The 17,528-nt window shown below is 36.1% G+C and overlaps 1 protein-coding gene across 1 annotated transcript in view; it reads left to right on the top strand.

Annotated features, from left to right (window-relative positions):
* Positions 1–17,528, top strand: part of LAMA3 (laminin subunit alpha 3) — a 337,939-nt gene that overhangs the window by 278,880 nt on the left and 41,531 nt on the right. Inside the window, exons 43-50 of the mRNA XM_044682964.1 lie at positions 2,491–2,597; positions 3,331–3,378; positions 3,760–3,911; positions 11,064–11,174; positions 11,629–11,740; positions 12,136–12,303; positions 13,614–13,810; positions 15,176–15,269. Of these exons, the coding sequence (XP_044538899.1) occupies positions 2,491–2,597; positions 3,331–3,378; positions 3,760–3,911; positions 11,064–11,174; positions 11,629–11,740; positions 12,136–12,303; positions 13,614–13,810; positions 15,176–15,269 (989 nt within the window). The remainder of the gene's footprint in view (positions 1–2,490; positions 2,598–3,330; positions 3,379–3,759; positions 3,912–11,063; positions 11,175–11,628; positions 11,741–12,135; positions 12,304–13,613; positions 13,811–15,175; positions 15,270–17,528) is intronic.

The raw sequence follows: 17,528 nt of genomic DNA, 5'->3' as shown, positions 1-17,528 counted from the left end.
GGAAGTGTCTGAGTCCAGATTTGAACCCAGGACCTCCCATCTCTGGGCCTGGCTCTCTCTCAATTCACTGAGCCACCCAGCTGCCCCCCTGACTTTCAATCCCTACCTTCTGGTTGTCCTAAATCTTCTATATAGTCTGTGCTTCAAAGCTACTTTGCTTCATTGTGTTTTAGAATGGATTTTTGCTCATATCTTTTATTCTGATGTCATCAGCACTTCCCATTGTACTCTTCCCTCTACTCCTTCCCATGAGTTATCTCTTAAAATAGTAAATAATTAAAGTATATAAATATATATTAAAGTATAGAAAAAAATTAAAAATAGTAAAAAAGAAGAAAAATGAAATCTGACAAATCTAGCTTGAAAAAGATTGACAAGGCAGAGTTCCAAAATTGTCTCTCACTCCTATAAAGAAGTAGATATTTTTTTTTATATTTCCATTTTAGGACCAAAGTTAGTCTTTAAAATTTTGCACCATTCAGTTTTGATGATTTTATTCCTATTTTTGTTCTTTCCATTTATAGTTATAGGATTATGTATATATAATATATAAAATTTATCTTTTTCTGCTTAATTCATTTTACATCTATTCGTGTCTTTCCACACTTTTCTGAATTCATTATAGTCATATGACAGAACAATAATATTCCATTACATTCACATACCACATTTTGTTTAGCCATTCCTGGCTAATTAACAAATCAAGCCAACCAACAGGCATCTATTTAATTTCTAATTTTCTTATATCACCAAAAATGCAGCTAGAAAATGTTTTGGTAGATAAGAGCTCTTTTTTCTTGCCTCTGAACTCCACTCCTTGGAGTCTATTTCTGGTAATGGATTAGTCTCTCTTGTGATATATAGCCAATATTCAGCTCAGATCCATTTTGAATTTATTGTGGTATATGATATAAAATATTGGTCTAACTTTAATTTCTGCCAGACTGCTTTCCAGTTTTTTCCCCAGCAATTCTTATTAAATAGTGAGGTAATATATAAGTATTTAGATAATTAGGTAATTTACATTAGGTAAATTATATTCAACTACACAAGGCTATTGAGTAGTTATTTGTTATTTATTGTTCCTTGTCTAGTTTGTTTTATTGATCAATTTTTTCTATTTTTTAATCAGTACCAAGTGTATTTTATAATTACCATATAATATAATCTAAAGTCAAGAAGTGTTCATCTCTTCTACCTAGCAGTTCCTTTCCCCTCATTTTTCATTATTTAAATTTATATTTTTGATCCTTTGTTCTTCTAAATTAATTTTGTTTTTATATCGTCTAGGTCTTTAAAATATCCCTTTGATAGTCTGATTAGTATAGCTCTAAATCTGTAAATGAAGTTTGATAATATTATCCTTTTTTATTATATTAGGATAGTGAGCCCTATTTCCCCAATTATTTAAGTTGTTCTTGATTTCTCTAAAGACTGTTTTATAACATACCTATAAAGATAGTTAGTGTGCTTTGGTCCTGCGCCCTGTTCTCAGCCCCTTCTATACTATTTTACTTAGCGATTTCATCAGCTCCCATAGATTATAATCATCTCTATGCCGATGATTCTCTGATCTATTTATCCAGACCTAACCTTTAGTTTAACATTCAGGACATTCAGTTCGAGTTGTATAATAGGCAGCTGGAAATTTGATTCTGCAGGGTAGGAGAAAGATTTATTGTTGTTGTTGTTGTTGTTGGTAAGTCATTTTCTGTCCTGTCTGAATCATCATGAACCTGTTTGGGGTTTTCTTGGCAAAGATACTGGAATGATTTGTCATTTCTTTCCCCATTTTACAGATGAGGAAAATGAGGCAGAGTTAAATGACTTACCCAGAGTTACACAGTTAGGAAATGTCTGAGGCCAGATTTCAGTTAGTTTCTTGACATGATATTTTACTTGTAAGATCCTAGGGAATCAGTAATTATTAAATAGAGATAATTTATCTCCTCCCACCCTTTTTTTGCCTATCTAAATTAAGCCTTTACTTTCTTTTTCTTGTCTTATTGCTGGTGCTAGCATTTATAAAACTATGTCACATAACAGCAGGGAAATGTGTTCTATTGCTCATTTTCCTTTTCCTTCTCTTTACTAAAGATTTTTGAAGACCTTATGTTCCATTCTCCTTTTAAGCTCCACATTCCCTCCAGAGCTTCGTAGGGAAGAAATCCCTCAATTTGGTTTAACAAGTACTTGTTAGGCACTTACTGTGTGGCAGGGACCCATATTAGGTGCTGGGGATAGAAAATTGAAAGTTGAGCATGCTGCTCCAGTGGTTGGGAAAGATTACTTCTATACAACGTCCCCCTCCACACCACCACCACCACTACCACCACTACCATTGCCACCATCCGTAGGTTTACAGAAGCTCAAAAACTGCCCCTAGGAGCAGGCCAAAAATGTTCAGAATAAGTAAGATCTTTAATTTGTAATGACACAAAGATTTATGAACGATTGATGTTTGTTCTGCTTGTCTTTTTTTCCAAGTAGATGTGCACCAGGATATTTTGGGAATCCCCAGAAATTTGGAGGTAGTTGCCAACCATGCAATTGCAATAATAATGGCCAGTTAACAAGCTGTGATCCACTGACAGGAGGTAAAATGGATCCACATCTTTGTAAATGTGATTTGATGTTTGTTTATCCCAGTGATGCAAAATTACATTCAGTCTCCAAGCAAAAATTTCCAAAAAATATATGTCAACAGCAAATTACATGATCTTCCAGTTGGCCTTCTGAAGGTTCTTGTGACTTCCCTAAGTGCTACAGACTTAGGGTAAATTATTTCTGGAGTAAATTATGCAAGAAGTAACCATTTAATACAATAGATTCAGCAGTCGTCATAGTAACCTGAATTCTTTGTGATTGAAGGAACTTACTTTGGTATTGTAGGTTATATTCTGGTCTTAGGTGATAACCTAGACATGGTGTGTGAATATATGGTTGAAATATGGCAGCTGCATTTTAACTAATTGGATTATTAGAAGAAATCTCAGAGAGGCTGCTACAGAAATGGACACTGCTTAAATACTTTCCCAAAGTCTTCATAATTACAGGAGGCTCCTGAAATAATTAGGATTTAAAGTGCCCCTAAAGAAAGCTGGTTTGTCCAGTACAAATAGGTTTTCTTTGCAGATACTTGGACCTATTTATTAAATTATTTATTGGTGAGTTAAATGTAGCATTCATAAATTATATTTCATATCCTTGAGTACTTTACATACTTAAAAGTGCCAAAGGTTAAATTTAACAAAGGTTAAATTATAGACTATAAAGTAATATCTCCTCTGTTTGTTTTAACTTCTAAATTCCTGAAAATTCTGATTTCAGATTGTATAAATCAGGAACCCAAAGATGGAGGCCCTGAAGAATGTGATGGTGAGAAAAGTCCCAGCTCTAAATCTGTGGCTCTCTTGTTCTATAATCCCATGTTTTCCAGTACTACTTGTTTTCATCTATTATAAATTAGCTTTGTGATAGGAATTTTGCTAGAAGAATACTGCTAATAGGATCCCCTTCATTCAAAATAGTCAGAAAATAGGAGAGCAACTTTTCTTCTTTGAAATTCCCACTCTCTTGTCATCTTCCTTAATTAGGAAATCATGTTCCTTACGAAGAAATCCAGGCATGTGGCCTTACCTTGGACATAGAAAGCATGAAATGGGCCAAACCACCTATGCATGCCCTTTCTCTTCTTGAGGTTTTTGGTCTGATCTCACCCAGCATCATTATTTTCCTTTGCTTGTGGTCTTTGTATAGACTGTGATAGCTGCGTGACTACTCTCCTGAAGGACCAGGGAACAATGAGTGATGAGCTTCGACTGATCAAATCCCAGCTTCAAAGTACCAGTGCAAATGCTGCCACTCTGGAGCAAATGAAGCACTTGGAGACCCAGACCAAAGACCTGAGGGTAAATGTTTAAATAAGGAGAGATTTGAAAGAAACTGACTTTAGGTAGGGGCATACCTCTCATTCGAGTCCCCCAAGGGCAATTTTATCTGAAGAAAATGCTAGTAGATACACAGCTTGCCATTTTAAATTTCAATTACTAGTCTTTCATTCAGTCAGTCAGTCTTTTGGTCATTCAGTGTCAGTTATCCAGCCAACATTTATCAAGCTCTGACTTTATGCAGATCACTGAGAGAGACACAAAGTTAGTCTGGTGCTTAAATGATTTGAATTACCGGGAAGGGGGGGGGGGGAGTTGTCTTCTATGCAAAATATTCCTAAAGTAAAAAGTTATTTCAGTACCACACAAGAGAAAACAAGTCTTTGAATTAATGAGTCTTCATTAAAAGAGTCTTCTTCATCAGGAATTCCTAAATTCAAGAGTACCACCAGTTTTGCTTGCATGGTCCTAAATAAGTCCTCTAACATGTCTGAACCTATTTACACATCCACAAAAATGGCAATAATTGTCCTATCAGGCAGACTATAGAACATAGGAAATTCTTTTTGTAAGCCTGATATTTTGAAACTCCCAGGAAACCTGCCATTTTGGATATATGTATATATTGCCTATATATATATTATACCTATTATATATATTACCGATATATATATAATTANGGACATTCAGTTCGAGTTGTATAATAGGCAGCTGGAAATTTGATTCTGCAGGGTAGGAGAAAGATTTATTGTTGTTGTTGTTGTTGTTGGTAAGTCATTTTCTGTCCTGTCTGAATCATCATGAACCTGTTTGGGGTTTTCTTGGCAAAGATACTGGAATGATTTGTCATTTCTTTCCCCATTTTACAGATGAGGAAAATGAGGCAGAGTTAAATGACTTACCCAGAGTTACACAGTTAGGAAATGTCTGAGGCCAGATTTCAGTTAGTTTCTTGACATGATATTTTACTTGTAAGATCCTAGGGAATCAGTAATTATTAAATAGAGATAATTTATCTCCTCCCACCCTTTTTTTGCCTATCTAAATTAAGCCTTTACTTTCTTTTTCTTGTCTTATTGCTGGTGCTAGCATTTATAAAACTATGTCACATAACAGCAGGGAAATGTGTTCTATTGCTCATTTTCCTTTTCCTTCTCTTTACTAAAGATTTTTGAAGACCTTATGTTCCATTCTCCTTTTAAGCTCCACATTCCCTCCAGAGCTTCGTAGGGAAGAAATCCCTCAATTTGGTTTAACAAGTACTTGTTAGGCACTTACTGTGTGGCAGGGACCCATATTAGGTGCTGGGGATAGAAAATTGAAAGTTGAGCATGCTGCTCCAGTGGTTGGGAAAGATTACTTCTATACAACGTCCCCCTCCACACCACCACCACCACTACCACCACTACCATTGCCACCATCCGTAGGTTTACAGAAGCTCAAAAACTGCCCCTAGGAGCAGGCCAAAAATGTTCAGAATAAGTAAGATCTTTAATTTGTAATGACACAAAGATTTATGAACGATTGATGTTTGTTCTGCTTGTCTTTTTTTCCAAGTAGATGTGCACCAGGATATTTTGGGAATCCCCAGAAATTTGGAGGTAGTTGCCAACCATGCAATTGCAATAATAATGGCCAGTTAACAAGCTGTGATCCACTGACAGGAGGTAAAATGGATCCACATCTTTGTAAATGTGATTTGATGTTTGTTTATCCCAGTGATGCAAAATTACATTCAGTCTCCAAGCAAAAATTTCCAAAAAATATATGTCAACAGCAAATTACATGATCTTCCAGTTGGCCTTCTGAAGGTTCTTGTGACTTCCCTAAGTGCTACAGACTTAGGGTAAATTATTTCTGGAGTAAATTATGCAAGAAGTAACCATTTAATACAATAGATTCAGCAGTCGTCATAGTAACCTGAATTCTTTGTGATTGAAGGAACTTACTTTGGTATTGTAGGTTATATTCTGGTCTTAGGTGATAACCTAGACATGGTGTGTGAATATATGGTTGAAATATGGCAGCTGCATTTTAACTAATTGGATTATTAGAAGAAATCTCAGAGAGGCTGCTACAGAAATGGACACTGCTTAAATACTTTCCCAAAGTCTTCATAATTACAGGAGGCTCCTGAAATAATTAGGATTTAAAGTGCCCCTAAAGAAAGCTGGTTTGTCCAGTACAAATAGGTTTTCTTTGCAGATACTTGGACCTATTTATTAAATTATTTATTGGTGAGTTAAATGTAGCATTCATAAATTATATTTCATATCCTTGAGTACTTTACATACTTAAAAGTGCCAAAGGTTAAATTTAACAAAGGTTAAATTATAGACTATAAAGTAATATCTCCTCTGTTTGTTTTAACTTCTAAATTCCTGAAAATTCTGATTTCAGATTGTATAAATCAGGAACCCAAAGATGGAGGCCCTGAAGAATGTGATGGTGAGAAAAGTCCCAGCTCTAAATCTGTGGCTCTCTTGTTCTATAATCCCATGTTTTCCAGTACTACTTGTTTTCATCTATTATAAATTAGCTTTGTGATAGGAATTTTGCTAGAAGAATACTGCTAATAGGATCCCCTTCATTCAAAATAGTCAGAAAATAGGAGAGCAACTTTTCTTCTTTGAAATTCCCACTCTCTTGTCATCTTCCTTAATTAGGAAATCATGTTCCTTACGAAGAAATCCAGGCATGTGGCCTTACCTTGGACATAGAAAGCATGAAATGGGCCAAACCACCTATGCATGCCCTTTCTCTTCTTGAGGTTTTTGGTCTGATCTCACCCAGCATCATTATTTTCCTTTGCTTGTGGTCTTTGTATAGACTGTGATAGCTGCGTGACTACTCTCCTGAAGGACCAGGGAACAATGAGTGATGAGCTTCGACTGATCAAATCCCAGCTTCAAAGTACCAGTGCAAATGCTGCCACTCTGGAGCAAATGAAGCACTTGGAGACCCAGACCAAAGACCTGAGGGTAAATGTTTAAATAAGGAGAGATTTGAAAGAAACTGACTTTAGGTAGGGGCATACCTCTCATTCGAGTCCCCCAAGGGCAATTTTATCTGAAGAAAATGCTAGTAGATACACAGCTTGCCATTTTAAATTTCAATTACTAGTCTTTCATTCAGTCAGTCAGTCTTTTGGTCATTCAGTGTCAGTTATCCAGCCAACATTTATCAAGCTCTGACTTTATGCAGATCACTGAGAGAGACACAAAGTTAGTCTGGTGCTTAAATGATTTGAATTACCGGGAAGGGGGGGGGGGGAGTTGTCTTCTATGCAAAATATTCCTAAAGTAAAAAGTTATTTCAGTACCACACAAGAGAAAACAAGTCTTTGAATTAATGAGTCTTCATTAAAAGAGTCTTCTTCATCAGGAATTCCTAAATTCAAGAGTACCACCAGTTTTGCTTGCATGGTCCTAAATAAGTCCTCTAACATGTCTGAACCTATTTACACATCCACAAAAATGGCAATAATTGTCCTATCAGGCAGACTATAGAACATAGGAAATTCTTTTTGTAAGCCTGATATTTTGAAACTCCCAGGAAACCTGCCATTTTGGATATATGTATATATTGCCTATATATATATTATACCTATTATATATATTACCGATATATATATAATTATATATATTACCTACATATATTACCTATATATAATATATATTATAATTATATATATATTACCTATATGGCACACAAGCTGGACATAGAATACTTCGGCTATATCAGAATACTTTTTCTGTACCAGAAAAGGACCTTTGGATAACTGCTAATTCAATTTGTTTCAATGAAGGATCTGTGTAATTTTTATTCTTTCCAAAGAGCCATGGTTCTCAACAAATCTTGACCCTCCTGAGGTAGAATTTTATTCCCAGGACATTTAGCTCTTACAGATAGATGCTTTTATAGGGAGGTTCTGTAGGAGAAGAGCATCTTTCTGACATCCCTAATCATTTAGAGCTCAATGTAGGTTATTTTGACTTTTTCACAGGAAAAGTGGTAAAAGGGATATTAGGAGGCCTTATAGAAATAAATCAAGGCATCTCCATGGCATGTAAGTGGCCCTGGGTTCTTCAAGTCTGTGCCAACAGGCAGATCTGTACAAGCTGGAAAGGCTCTGAGTGGCTTGATACTAAGGACTGTCCTGTCTTTGGAAGACCAACCCAGATAAATTTAGAGAGGCGCATCAGCTAAGTTTTGGTCATCAGGAGCAGATAGAGTTAGCCTTGGAATCAGGAGAATTTGAGTTCAAATCCTGCCTCATTGTTTCCAGCTGTATGCCTTTGGGCAAGACGACTAATGTCTGTCTGCTTCAGTTTCTTCATCTGTGAAGAATATGAGAATAATAATAGCACATTCCTTATGGGGTTGTTGTGGAGAATCAAACCAATATAAAGCCCTTCACAAAATCTTTAAGTGATATTTATTATAATTAGCTATTATAGCTAACATAACTCATTTTTGTCTACAGTAACATGTGAAGGCTACCTACTGAGATGTGGAGTGTGTTTTGGATCCACATCTTTAGAGAGATTACCACACACCATATCACATCACTTGAATGATTATAATATTATTTACAAATCTCTTCCATTTTCCTGAAAGGGGAAAAGAAAAGAATAGAAAACATGATATAGCTCTTTCATTTGAGAGGAAAGTAAACTTTAAATTTAGGAAGGCTATTTTAGCTCATTTTAATGAGGATTATTGTCTTTTTTAGCATTTTTTGTCAGCTTAAACAATGATGAAGAAAACACCCTTTTATATACTCTGTGAAATGACCTCCAAGTGCATGAATTGGCCCCATAGAGGCACAAGGCAATGTGGTGGTATGGAGAGAGCCAGGCAGGAGAAGTCAGGAGTTATTTACTGGTCTGTCTTATTAACTATGTGTCTTTGGGTAAATTGCTTGATTTCTCAAGGCCCCATTTTCCCAATGTGAAAAATAAAAAGTTTTGTTGAGATCAGAACTGTGTCAGAGCACATCAAACTAGCTTAAAAGAGCCAATTATTCAATTTTTTGTATAAATAGTCACACCTAGAAACTGATAATTGCTCTGAGTCAAGTCTTGATTTATTATTTTGTTGATTACCTAGACTTTAGATAGTGATGGAGAAGACTTTAATAATGCAGAATAAACTTAAAAGTGTGCCGTGCACATATTTTCTTTTTCCAAAAGAGCCAGTTATTAATCATTTACCAGAACATCCCTAGTCTAGATCATCTTTAAGGCCCATTCTCATGCTGACATTTTGTGATTCTAATAGTAATAGGAGTCATTATTTACTTTCTCAATAGAATGTGTAAGATAAAAGAATTTCAATAATTTCAGTGCGATCTGAAAATTTCCACTTCATTGTTTAGCAGTCTCTTTGAACATCTTAAGCCTCAATAGACCAATGGCTCTCCCCACACCCCAACTTATTTGAGAACCAGATCAAAGTTGACATTAAGAACATGGCTTTGATATCTAAGTGTTTTGTAAGAATCATACCCATTTCTATGGGGGGTGGGGGGGTTGAGGAGGAAGGGAATTTGGAACTGAATTTTTTTTTAAGTTGAAGATAAATAAATAATAATCCCCCTACCTTGAAAAGAAGAAGCATCAAACCCATTCTCCTTCTCAGTTGGGTGGATGAGGGATGGAGGGTGAGAGAGAATTTGAAACTCAAATATTTTTTAAAAACCTAAAAATCAATAGTAAATTTTAATAAAATAATTATACTCATTCTCAACAGTGTATAGGGGAGGAAAAAAGGGAGGGAGAGAATAAAGAACTCAAAAACATTTTTTAAGGTAAAAAGAAATGAATATTTTTCTTTTTTCATTTTCCCTTTTATTTATTTATTTCATGTTAAGTTTATTTAATTAATTGGTTTAGAAAATTTTTTCCATGGTTACCCTCCTCCCACCCCACTCCTGTAGCCAATGAGCAATTCCACTGGGTTTTATATGTGTCATTGATCAAGACCTATTTCCAAAATACTAATATTTGCATTAGGGTGACCTAGAGTATACATCCCCGATCATATCTCCATCAAACCATGTGATCAAGCAGTTTTTCTTCTGTATTTCTACTCCCACATTTCTATCTCTGGATGTGGATAGCTTTCTTTCTCATAAATCCCTCAGAATTGTCCTGGGTCATTGCATTGCTGCTAGTAGAGAAATCCATTACATTCCATTGTGCCACAGTGTATCCATCTCTGTGTACAATGTTCTCCTGGCTCTACTCCTTTCACTCTCCATCAATTCCTGGAGGTTGCTCCAGTTCACATGGAATTTCTCCAGTTCATTATTCCTTTCAACACACCAGTATTCCATCACGAACAGATACCACAATTTGTTCAGCCATTCCCCAATCAAAGGGCATCCCCTCATTTTCTCATTTTTTGCCACCACAAAGAGCACGGCTATAAATATTTTTGTACAAGTCTTTTTCCTTATTATCTCTTTGGGGTATGAAACCCAGCAGTGGTATGGCTGGATCCAAGGGCAGTTAGTTTTTTAAAGCCCCTTGGGCGTGGTTCCAACTTGCCTTCCAAAATGGTTGGATCAATTCACAATTCCACCAGTAATGCATTAATGTCCCAATTTTGCCACATCCCCTCCAACATTTATTACTTTCCTTTACTGCCATATTAGCCAATCTTCTAGGTGTGAGGTGGTACCTCAGAGTTGTTTGATTTGCATTTCTCTAATTATAAGAGATTTAGAACACTTTTTCATGTGTTTATTGATAGTTTTGATTTCTTTATCTGAAAATTGCCTATTCATGTCCCTTGCCCATTTATCAATTGGAGAATGGCTTGTTTTGTTTTTTTCTTTTTACAATTGATTTAGCTAAATTTGAGTAATTAGACCTTTGTTAGAGGTTTTTGTTATAAAGATTTTTTTCCCAATTTGTTGCTTCCCTTCTAATTTTGGTTTCATTGGTTTTGTTTGGACAAAAATTTTTTAATTTAATGTAATAAAAATTGTTCATTTTACATTTTGTAATACTCTCTATCTCTTGCTTAAATATTTTTTAAAGAAAAAGAATTATACCAATTCTACAAAGTCAATGCTAGTGATCTTAAGTGAATCTACAATAGCAACTGGATGATTGGTCCTTGACTTCCTATTATACAGTAAGGTTAACTTTGCTTTATTCTCAGAATCATTTGCTCAGCTACCAGTCTGCCATTGCAAGTCGCGTATCCAAAGTAGATGCCCTAGAAAAAGACCTGAACAGTCTGAATCAGGACTTTGAGACTCTGCAAGAAAAGGTAACATATACAGGCAATTCATAGAATAAAAAGTTGGTTTTAAATCTGGAGAGCTTCAAAATCCAGTCTCTTCCTACTTTTCCAGCCTTCTTATATGTTACTCCCTTCTACTCACACAAAAAACAGCCAAACAGGCTATGTAAGGAATCTCCCAGTGCCTTTGCAGTGGCTGTGCCCCTTGCCTCGAATGTTCTTCCTCTTCACTACCAACTCTCAGAATTCCTGGCTCCCTTAAGGCCACTTTCTCTCTTCCCTGCTGCTACTGTCTTCCTCCCTTAAATTACCCCTCATCTATTCTGTGTAACCTTATATTTATCTATTTTTTTACTTATCCTCATTATTAGGATTTAAGCTCCTTTAGTAAATGCTTAATAAATGCATTCTGATTGATAAAAAAAAACAGTGTTTACCATCAACAACTTCATTGCCTCTAATAGTTTGAATATCTATGCAGGTTCAAATAAATTCAAGGAAAGCACAGACATTATATAACAGTGTTAGCCAGACAAGTCAAAGTGCAAAACAGCTGGACACCAGAATACAGAGCGTCATCAGGGATGTTCATGGTAACAATACCTTCTTGCTTTCCCCAGATGTTTTGCTTTATATAACCATTTTAAGTTTTGAATTCGCTTTATTTTGTGATCAACATTATCAGATCCTCTTCAATACTAATACCTTCTCTCTGCTGATTTTTTCTAATTTGTCCTTTCTATAGCTTGTTTGTACATGGTAATTTGCATGGTGTCTCCCCCATTAAGCTAGGAACTCTTTGAGGGCAGGGATTGTTTTTGTCTTTCTTGGTATCCTCAGTCCTTAGCACTCTGCCCTTATTTACTGGCTGATTGACTAACTACACTATTAATTTAATAAAAAAAAAAATCCCTAAGATAAAGCTACTCAAAGTTCTCCTTTCTGAATTCTAAAATTTCTAAGTTTAATGAAATATGTAATCTTTCAGTTCTCCTGAAACAGATTTCTGGGACAGATGGTGAAGGACACACCTTGCCCTCTGGTGACTTATCCAGGAAACTGGCAGAAGCCGAACGAATGATGAGAGAGATGAGAAGTAGAGACTTCCGAGAGCAACTGAGAAAGGCAGAAGCTGAAAAAAGAGAAGCACAGCTCCGTAAGTTCTTTCTTTACTTCACTGGGTCCCATGACATGTGGTTTGGACAAGTAAGAGGCCAAGGAGTGGTCTTTAGTCCTTGTTTGTGATAGAATGTCTGGACTTCTCAATAACATATTATTCCTATTATAATTCAGGTTAATGTATTACTGACAAAAGGAACATTCTAAAAGTTGAGTAAGAATTTTTTTTCCTGTAAAATCTTTACTTTTGTATTTGATTCTGGAAGCAATGGAGAGCCATTTTCCTGTGGTATTCCCCTATATTTCCCTATAATAAAAGGCCTCAAACATAACTATAAATAAATAAATAGAATTTAGAAAAAAAAATTTTAAGCACTTATTCACATCTTAGTTCCTCCATCTTAAAAGTTAGCAATTGGCACCTTCTCTCTTTAAGTCAGACATTTCACCTCTATCTTCTTTTAAACTGTTTAAGGCAACTAGGTATCATAATGGATAGAATATTTGACTAAGAGACAGAAAGAGCTGAATTCACAATGTTTCTGTCACTTACTGGCTGTTATCAGCCTTGGGTGGATCTTTTTAACTTTTCTCAGCCTCAGTTTCCTCATCTGTAAAATTGGGATACTAATAGTATCTACCATACAAGTTTATTGTGAGGCTCAAATGAGATAATAGCTTTGAAAACCTTAAAAAGCATTATATAAATTCTTCTTTTATTATTGTTGTATTAACATTTCCATCTTCCCTTTCTGCCTTCTTAGCAAGCCATCTTCCTTCTCCTCCTCATTCAGTTGGTTAATTACCACTCCTACAATACTGATTTTGATATTCTTACCATTAGTAAAAAACAGAAAAGGCATATTAACAAATCTAATAAATAATTCTAATTTTTAATGAATCTCAATTAAGTTTCATGGGAAAAATCAGTCCCCTTCTTGCCATAGTATTTATTGTCCAAGAAAATCGTGTATGTAATCAATGTACTTAGAAGGAGAATAATGGAACGGTAGACCTTTTCTAGGCCCGAGTTTTATAATGATAGGTTTACTTTCAACATTACTTTTTAAATTTTATTTTAGTTTTTGCTTTTAATCTTAAGGAATATGTCATATTTCAGTGAGAGCCTTGATTTCTGAATTTATTAGTTGTATTCTTACAATATATAAAATGTAATGTGGACATCAAAGTCTGATCTTTCTTGCTTAGTTATCCTTTTAGATTTAGTTTTTCAGTGTTAGATGTTGTATTTTCTAATCTTTAAAATGGAAAACATGGTCTGTGAGGCACCATCAGCTTGCCTTCCCTCTATGACACATATCATCTTTTCAAAATGTCATACTGCAGTGCTGAATCGTATTCAGAGTAGCCTGAAAAACCACCAAACAGAGAACCATGAGCTTGTGAAAACTGTACGAGATTCCTTAAATGAATATGAAGCTAAAATCAGTGACCTCCGTAAAGCTCTGCAAGAAGCAACCCTCCAGACAAAGCTGGCCAATGGACTCAACCAAGCTAATGATCGAGCCCTGGAAGACATTAAGGTAACTTCTTTCTTTTTTTAAAATTTTTAAATTTAATTTAATTTTTCTTTTAAACCCATACCTTCTGTTTTAGAATCAATACTGTGTATTGGTTCCAAGGCAGAACAGTGGTAAGGGCTAGGCAATGGGGATTAAGTGATTTGCCCAGGGTAATACAGCTAGGAAATGTCTGAGGCCAGATTTGAACCCAAGACCTCCCATCTCTAGGCCTGGCTCTCAATCCACTGTCACCCAGCTGCCCTCCAAATTTTTTATTATTAATATTGTAAATGTTTACAAATTCAAACAAAACAAGCATTTCTCTATATACAGAAAAAGGTTATGGCACTAATGAAATCACAAATCTCCTATATGTTTAACTTACTTTTCTTCATATCTACATATGTAGCAACTCTTCCCCATCCTCTCTGTATCACATAAAATATCATCAGGAATGTTCATAAAAATAAATCTTTCTTGTTTTATTTTTCTGTTCACTTTCTGGAGGTAACATTCTCAGTTTACTCTTCCAGTGTTAGTTCTGTTGCAATGTATAATGTTCTCCTGGTTCTACTCATTTCACTGTTCATTATCTCATATAATTCTTTCCAGGTTTTTTAAAAAAGCATTTCTTATGGTACAGTAATATTCCATCATAATCATATATCACAACTTGTTTAACCATAACCCAAATGATGGAACACGTGAGTTCTTTTCCTCTTTCCCTCATCTCCTTGGGAAACAGAACTGGCAGTGGTTTTGCTGGGCCTAAGGGTATATACAGTTTTATAGTGCTCTGGGTAGAATTCCAAATTCCTTTCCAAAATGGTTGGATCAGTTCTCACTCCATCAGTATGAGTGTCCTCATTTTTCCTCATCCCCTCCAACATTTGTCCCTTCGTCCTTTTGTCATTTTAGCCAATCCGGTGGGATGTTAAGGTAATTCCACAGTTGGACATTATCTCTTTTCCTTCTCTCTATTGAAAGGATAGAGGAAGCTAGAATCTCTGCCATTCACCACCTGCATCAACAAAGTGAAATGTCTGTGTGGATGTGTATTTGTCTGCATTATGTCTCTGTCTTCCAATCATCATGCACAAGCAAAAATGAGACATTGAATGTATCTTTGGTAAAAATAATAATAATAATAATGATAATAATAATAATAATAATGATAATGATAATGAGCAAGATTATAGTTCCTACTTCTTAGCCTCAAGAAGAGATTTTAATCCATGAATCATGCACAACTGAAAGCAGGAAAAATAATTTCACACCCACTCATGCCTGATAGGGTACAAGGAGTCCTCTAGTGAATAATGCATCATACTGGATGAGGAATTCAAGCAGTGTACTTACACTTCAAAGACCCTATTCTGTTTGAAGAGAATTAACTTTGTGAATCATATCATTATCATCATCATGAGAAACGATCTCTCTCCACCTCCGGTTTCTTCCTATCTTCCAAACAGCTGCCATGGTAATCTTCTTAATGCACAGTTCCACCATATCACCTTCTGTAACAAGCCGACAGATATACAAATGACCCATCAGTGGGTGCCCATTGCCTATAGAATAAAATGCACACTCCTTACCCTGGCATTTAAGGCTTTCTAAAATCTGCTTCAGCCAACTTTTCTGGCCTTACTTGACTTTTCTCCAAGATCTCCCATTTTCTTTTCAAACCCTTACCTTCTGACTTAGAATCAGTAATGTGTATTGGTTCCAAGGCAGAAGAGCAGTAAGGGCTAAGCAATGGGGGTTAAGTGACTTGCCCAGGGTCACAAGGCTAGGAAGTATCTGAGGCTAGATTTGAATCCAGGACCTCCCATCTCTGGGCCTGGCTCTCAATCCACTAAGTCACCTAGCTGAACCCCCATGATTTCTTAGTGGAGCTGAAAGACTAGCTATTACCTGATGTCATTCTGTACGTTCCTGATTTGTAACTTTGTACAGACTCATTTCATCTCTCCAAGGCCTCTCTAGTTAAAGAACACATTCCTAGATTCCTTTGTATTTTCTTTTTTTAAAAAAATGTTTTTTATTTTACCAATTGCACATAATAATAAATTCCCACACACATTTTCCCAAGTTATATGATCCAAATTGTCTCCCTCCCCCTTCCCAAACCTGGCAAGCAATTCAATCTGGGTTATATGTGTATTATCATTCTTAACATTTTCTTATAGAAGCTACTGCTGTGCTACAAGGAACACAGTCTGGTTTTGCTAGGTTTATGCCCTTTGGCCCTATCACCATCCTGCTTAACTTCTTTTGGAGATACTCCAGGAGGTCGATATTCTTAAAATATGGTACTGAAACTGAAGATAAGACCCTGGATGTGGTATAATAGGAGAAAGGTGCAGAAAGGCTAGTGCCTTTCTCATTCTTTGCTGTTAATGTTTGGCATCTACACAACACTGTTTTCTCATGGTGAGCTTGAAGTCCACTAAAATCCCCAATCACTTCTCAAATGAATTGTTGACTTTCTTTGTACCTCCACACTTAGCATAGTGCCCAGCAACAATTAGCGCTTGTTGTTTAGAGTGATGTGGAGGATAGTGTGGATTGAGTTTGGAAAGAAACAGAGGTTCTGAGAAGTGGAGGTGAGGAGGAAAGGAATGCATTTCAGAAGTGAGGGACCAGCCAGTGGGAAATACAGAGACAGAACATGGACCATCATGTATCAGAAGGTTTGCTCAGCAGCACCACAGAGTATAGGAAGACAGATAAGAGAGAGTTGACTATTTTGCCTTCTGGACATTATCCTTTACTATCTTCCCATGCATCCTGAGCATCTGCTCCATTTCTGTTTTCTTCTTCTTGCTACCAGTGTGGTTTATTAAGCCCTTTTTGCTCTGTAAGATTCATACTGTTCTGTTATATGCATTCCTACTTACCTGGCTTACTTTTGTCTCCTATGAATATCCTCTAAAAATCAAAATTGGTTCATCAGATCCCTTTGAATACAACATCAATATCTCTATTTTTTATTTTAAAATTTTTATTTTATTTTTTAAAATATTTTTCCATGTTTACATGATTCTTTTTCTTTTCCGCCCCTCTTCCCTCCTCCCTCCCAGAACCGACAAGCAATTCCATCAACATCATCTTTAAAAAATTCTCCCTTTTATCTCTCATCACAGTATTTTTGTCCTCCTAATTTCTCCTTCTTGAAAATTTCCCATTTCTCTTAGGCTATCTTTCCTCATCAAATATTAGGCCATTGAATCGTACTGTGGTCTCTGTGAATGTTTTGAAATCTTCTCAACTATCTAGGGCAGTGATGGGCAAACTACCCTGCAGGCCAGATGCGGCCCCCTGAAATGTTCTATCCAGCTGTGGGACATTATTCCTAATCTGAGGAATACAATGAGTAGGATACAATACAATGAAACTTCAAAAGAGTTGCCTTAGAAACAGACTGGCAGATGAGCATTTCCTTTCCTTTGGCCCCCTCTTTAAAAAGTTTGCCCATCACTGATCTAGGGTAAATAATCAACTATGTTCAACTTTCCCTCTTAACTCTGTCATCAGTTCAAAGAATGATTACTTCTGCCTGAAGTTTCCATTGTTTCTAATTCAGCAATTAGCTTTTCTCTGTTGGTTAGAATTAAGGACTTCTTTTGAAAAATGGAACTATTAACCTATAAAGGGGAAGGAAGGAAGGAAGGAAGGAAGGAAGGAAGGAAGGAAGGAAGGAAGGAAGGGAGGGAGGGAGGGAGGGAGGAAGGGAGGG

The sequence above is a fragment of the Gracilinanus agilis genome, chromosome 1, assembly GCF_016433145.1.
Source record: "Gracilinanus agilis isolate LMUSP501 chromosome 1, AgileGrace, whole genome shotgun sequence".
Lineage (NCBI taxonomy): Eukaryota > Metazoa > Chordata > Mammalia > Didelphimorphia > Didelphidae > Gracilinanus > Gracilinanus agilis.
This window is presented reverse-complemented; position numbering and strand designations above follow the sequence as displayed.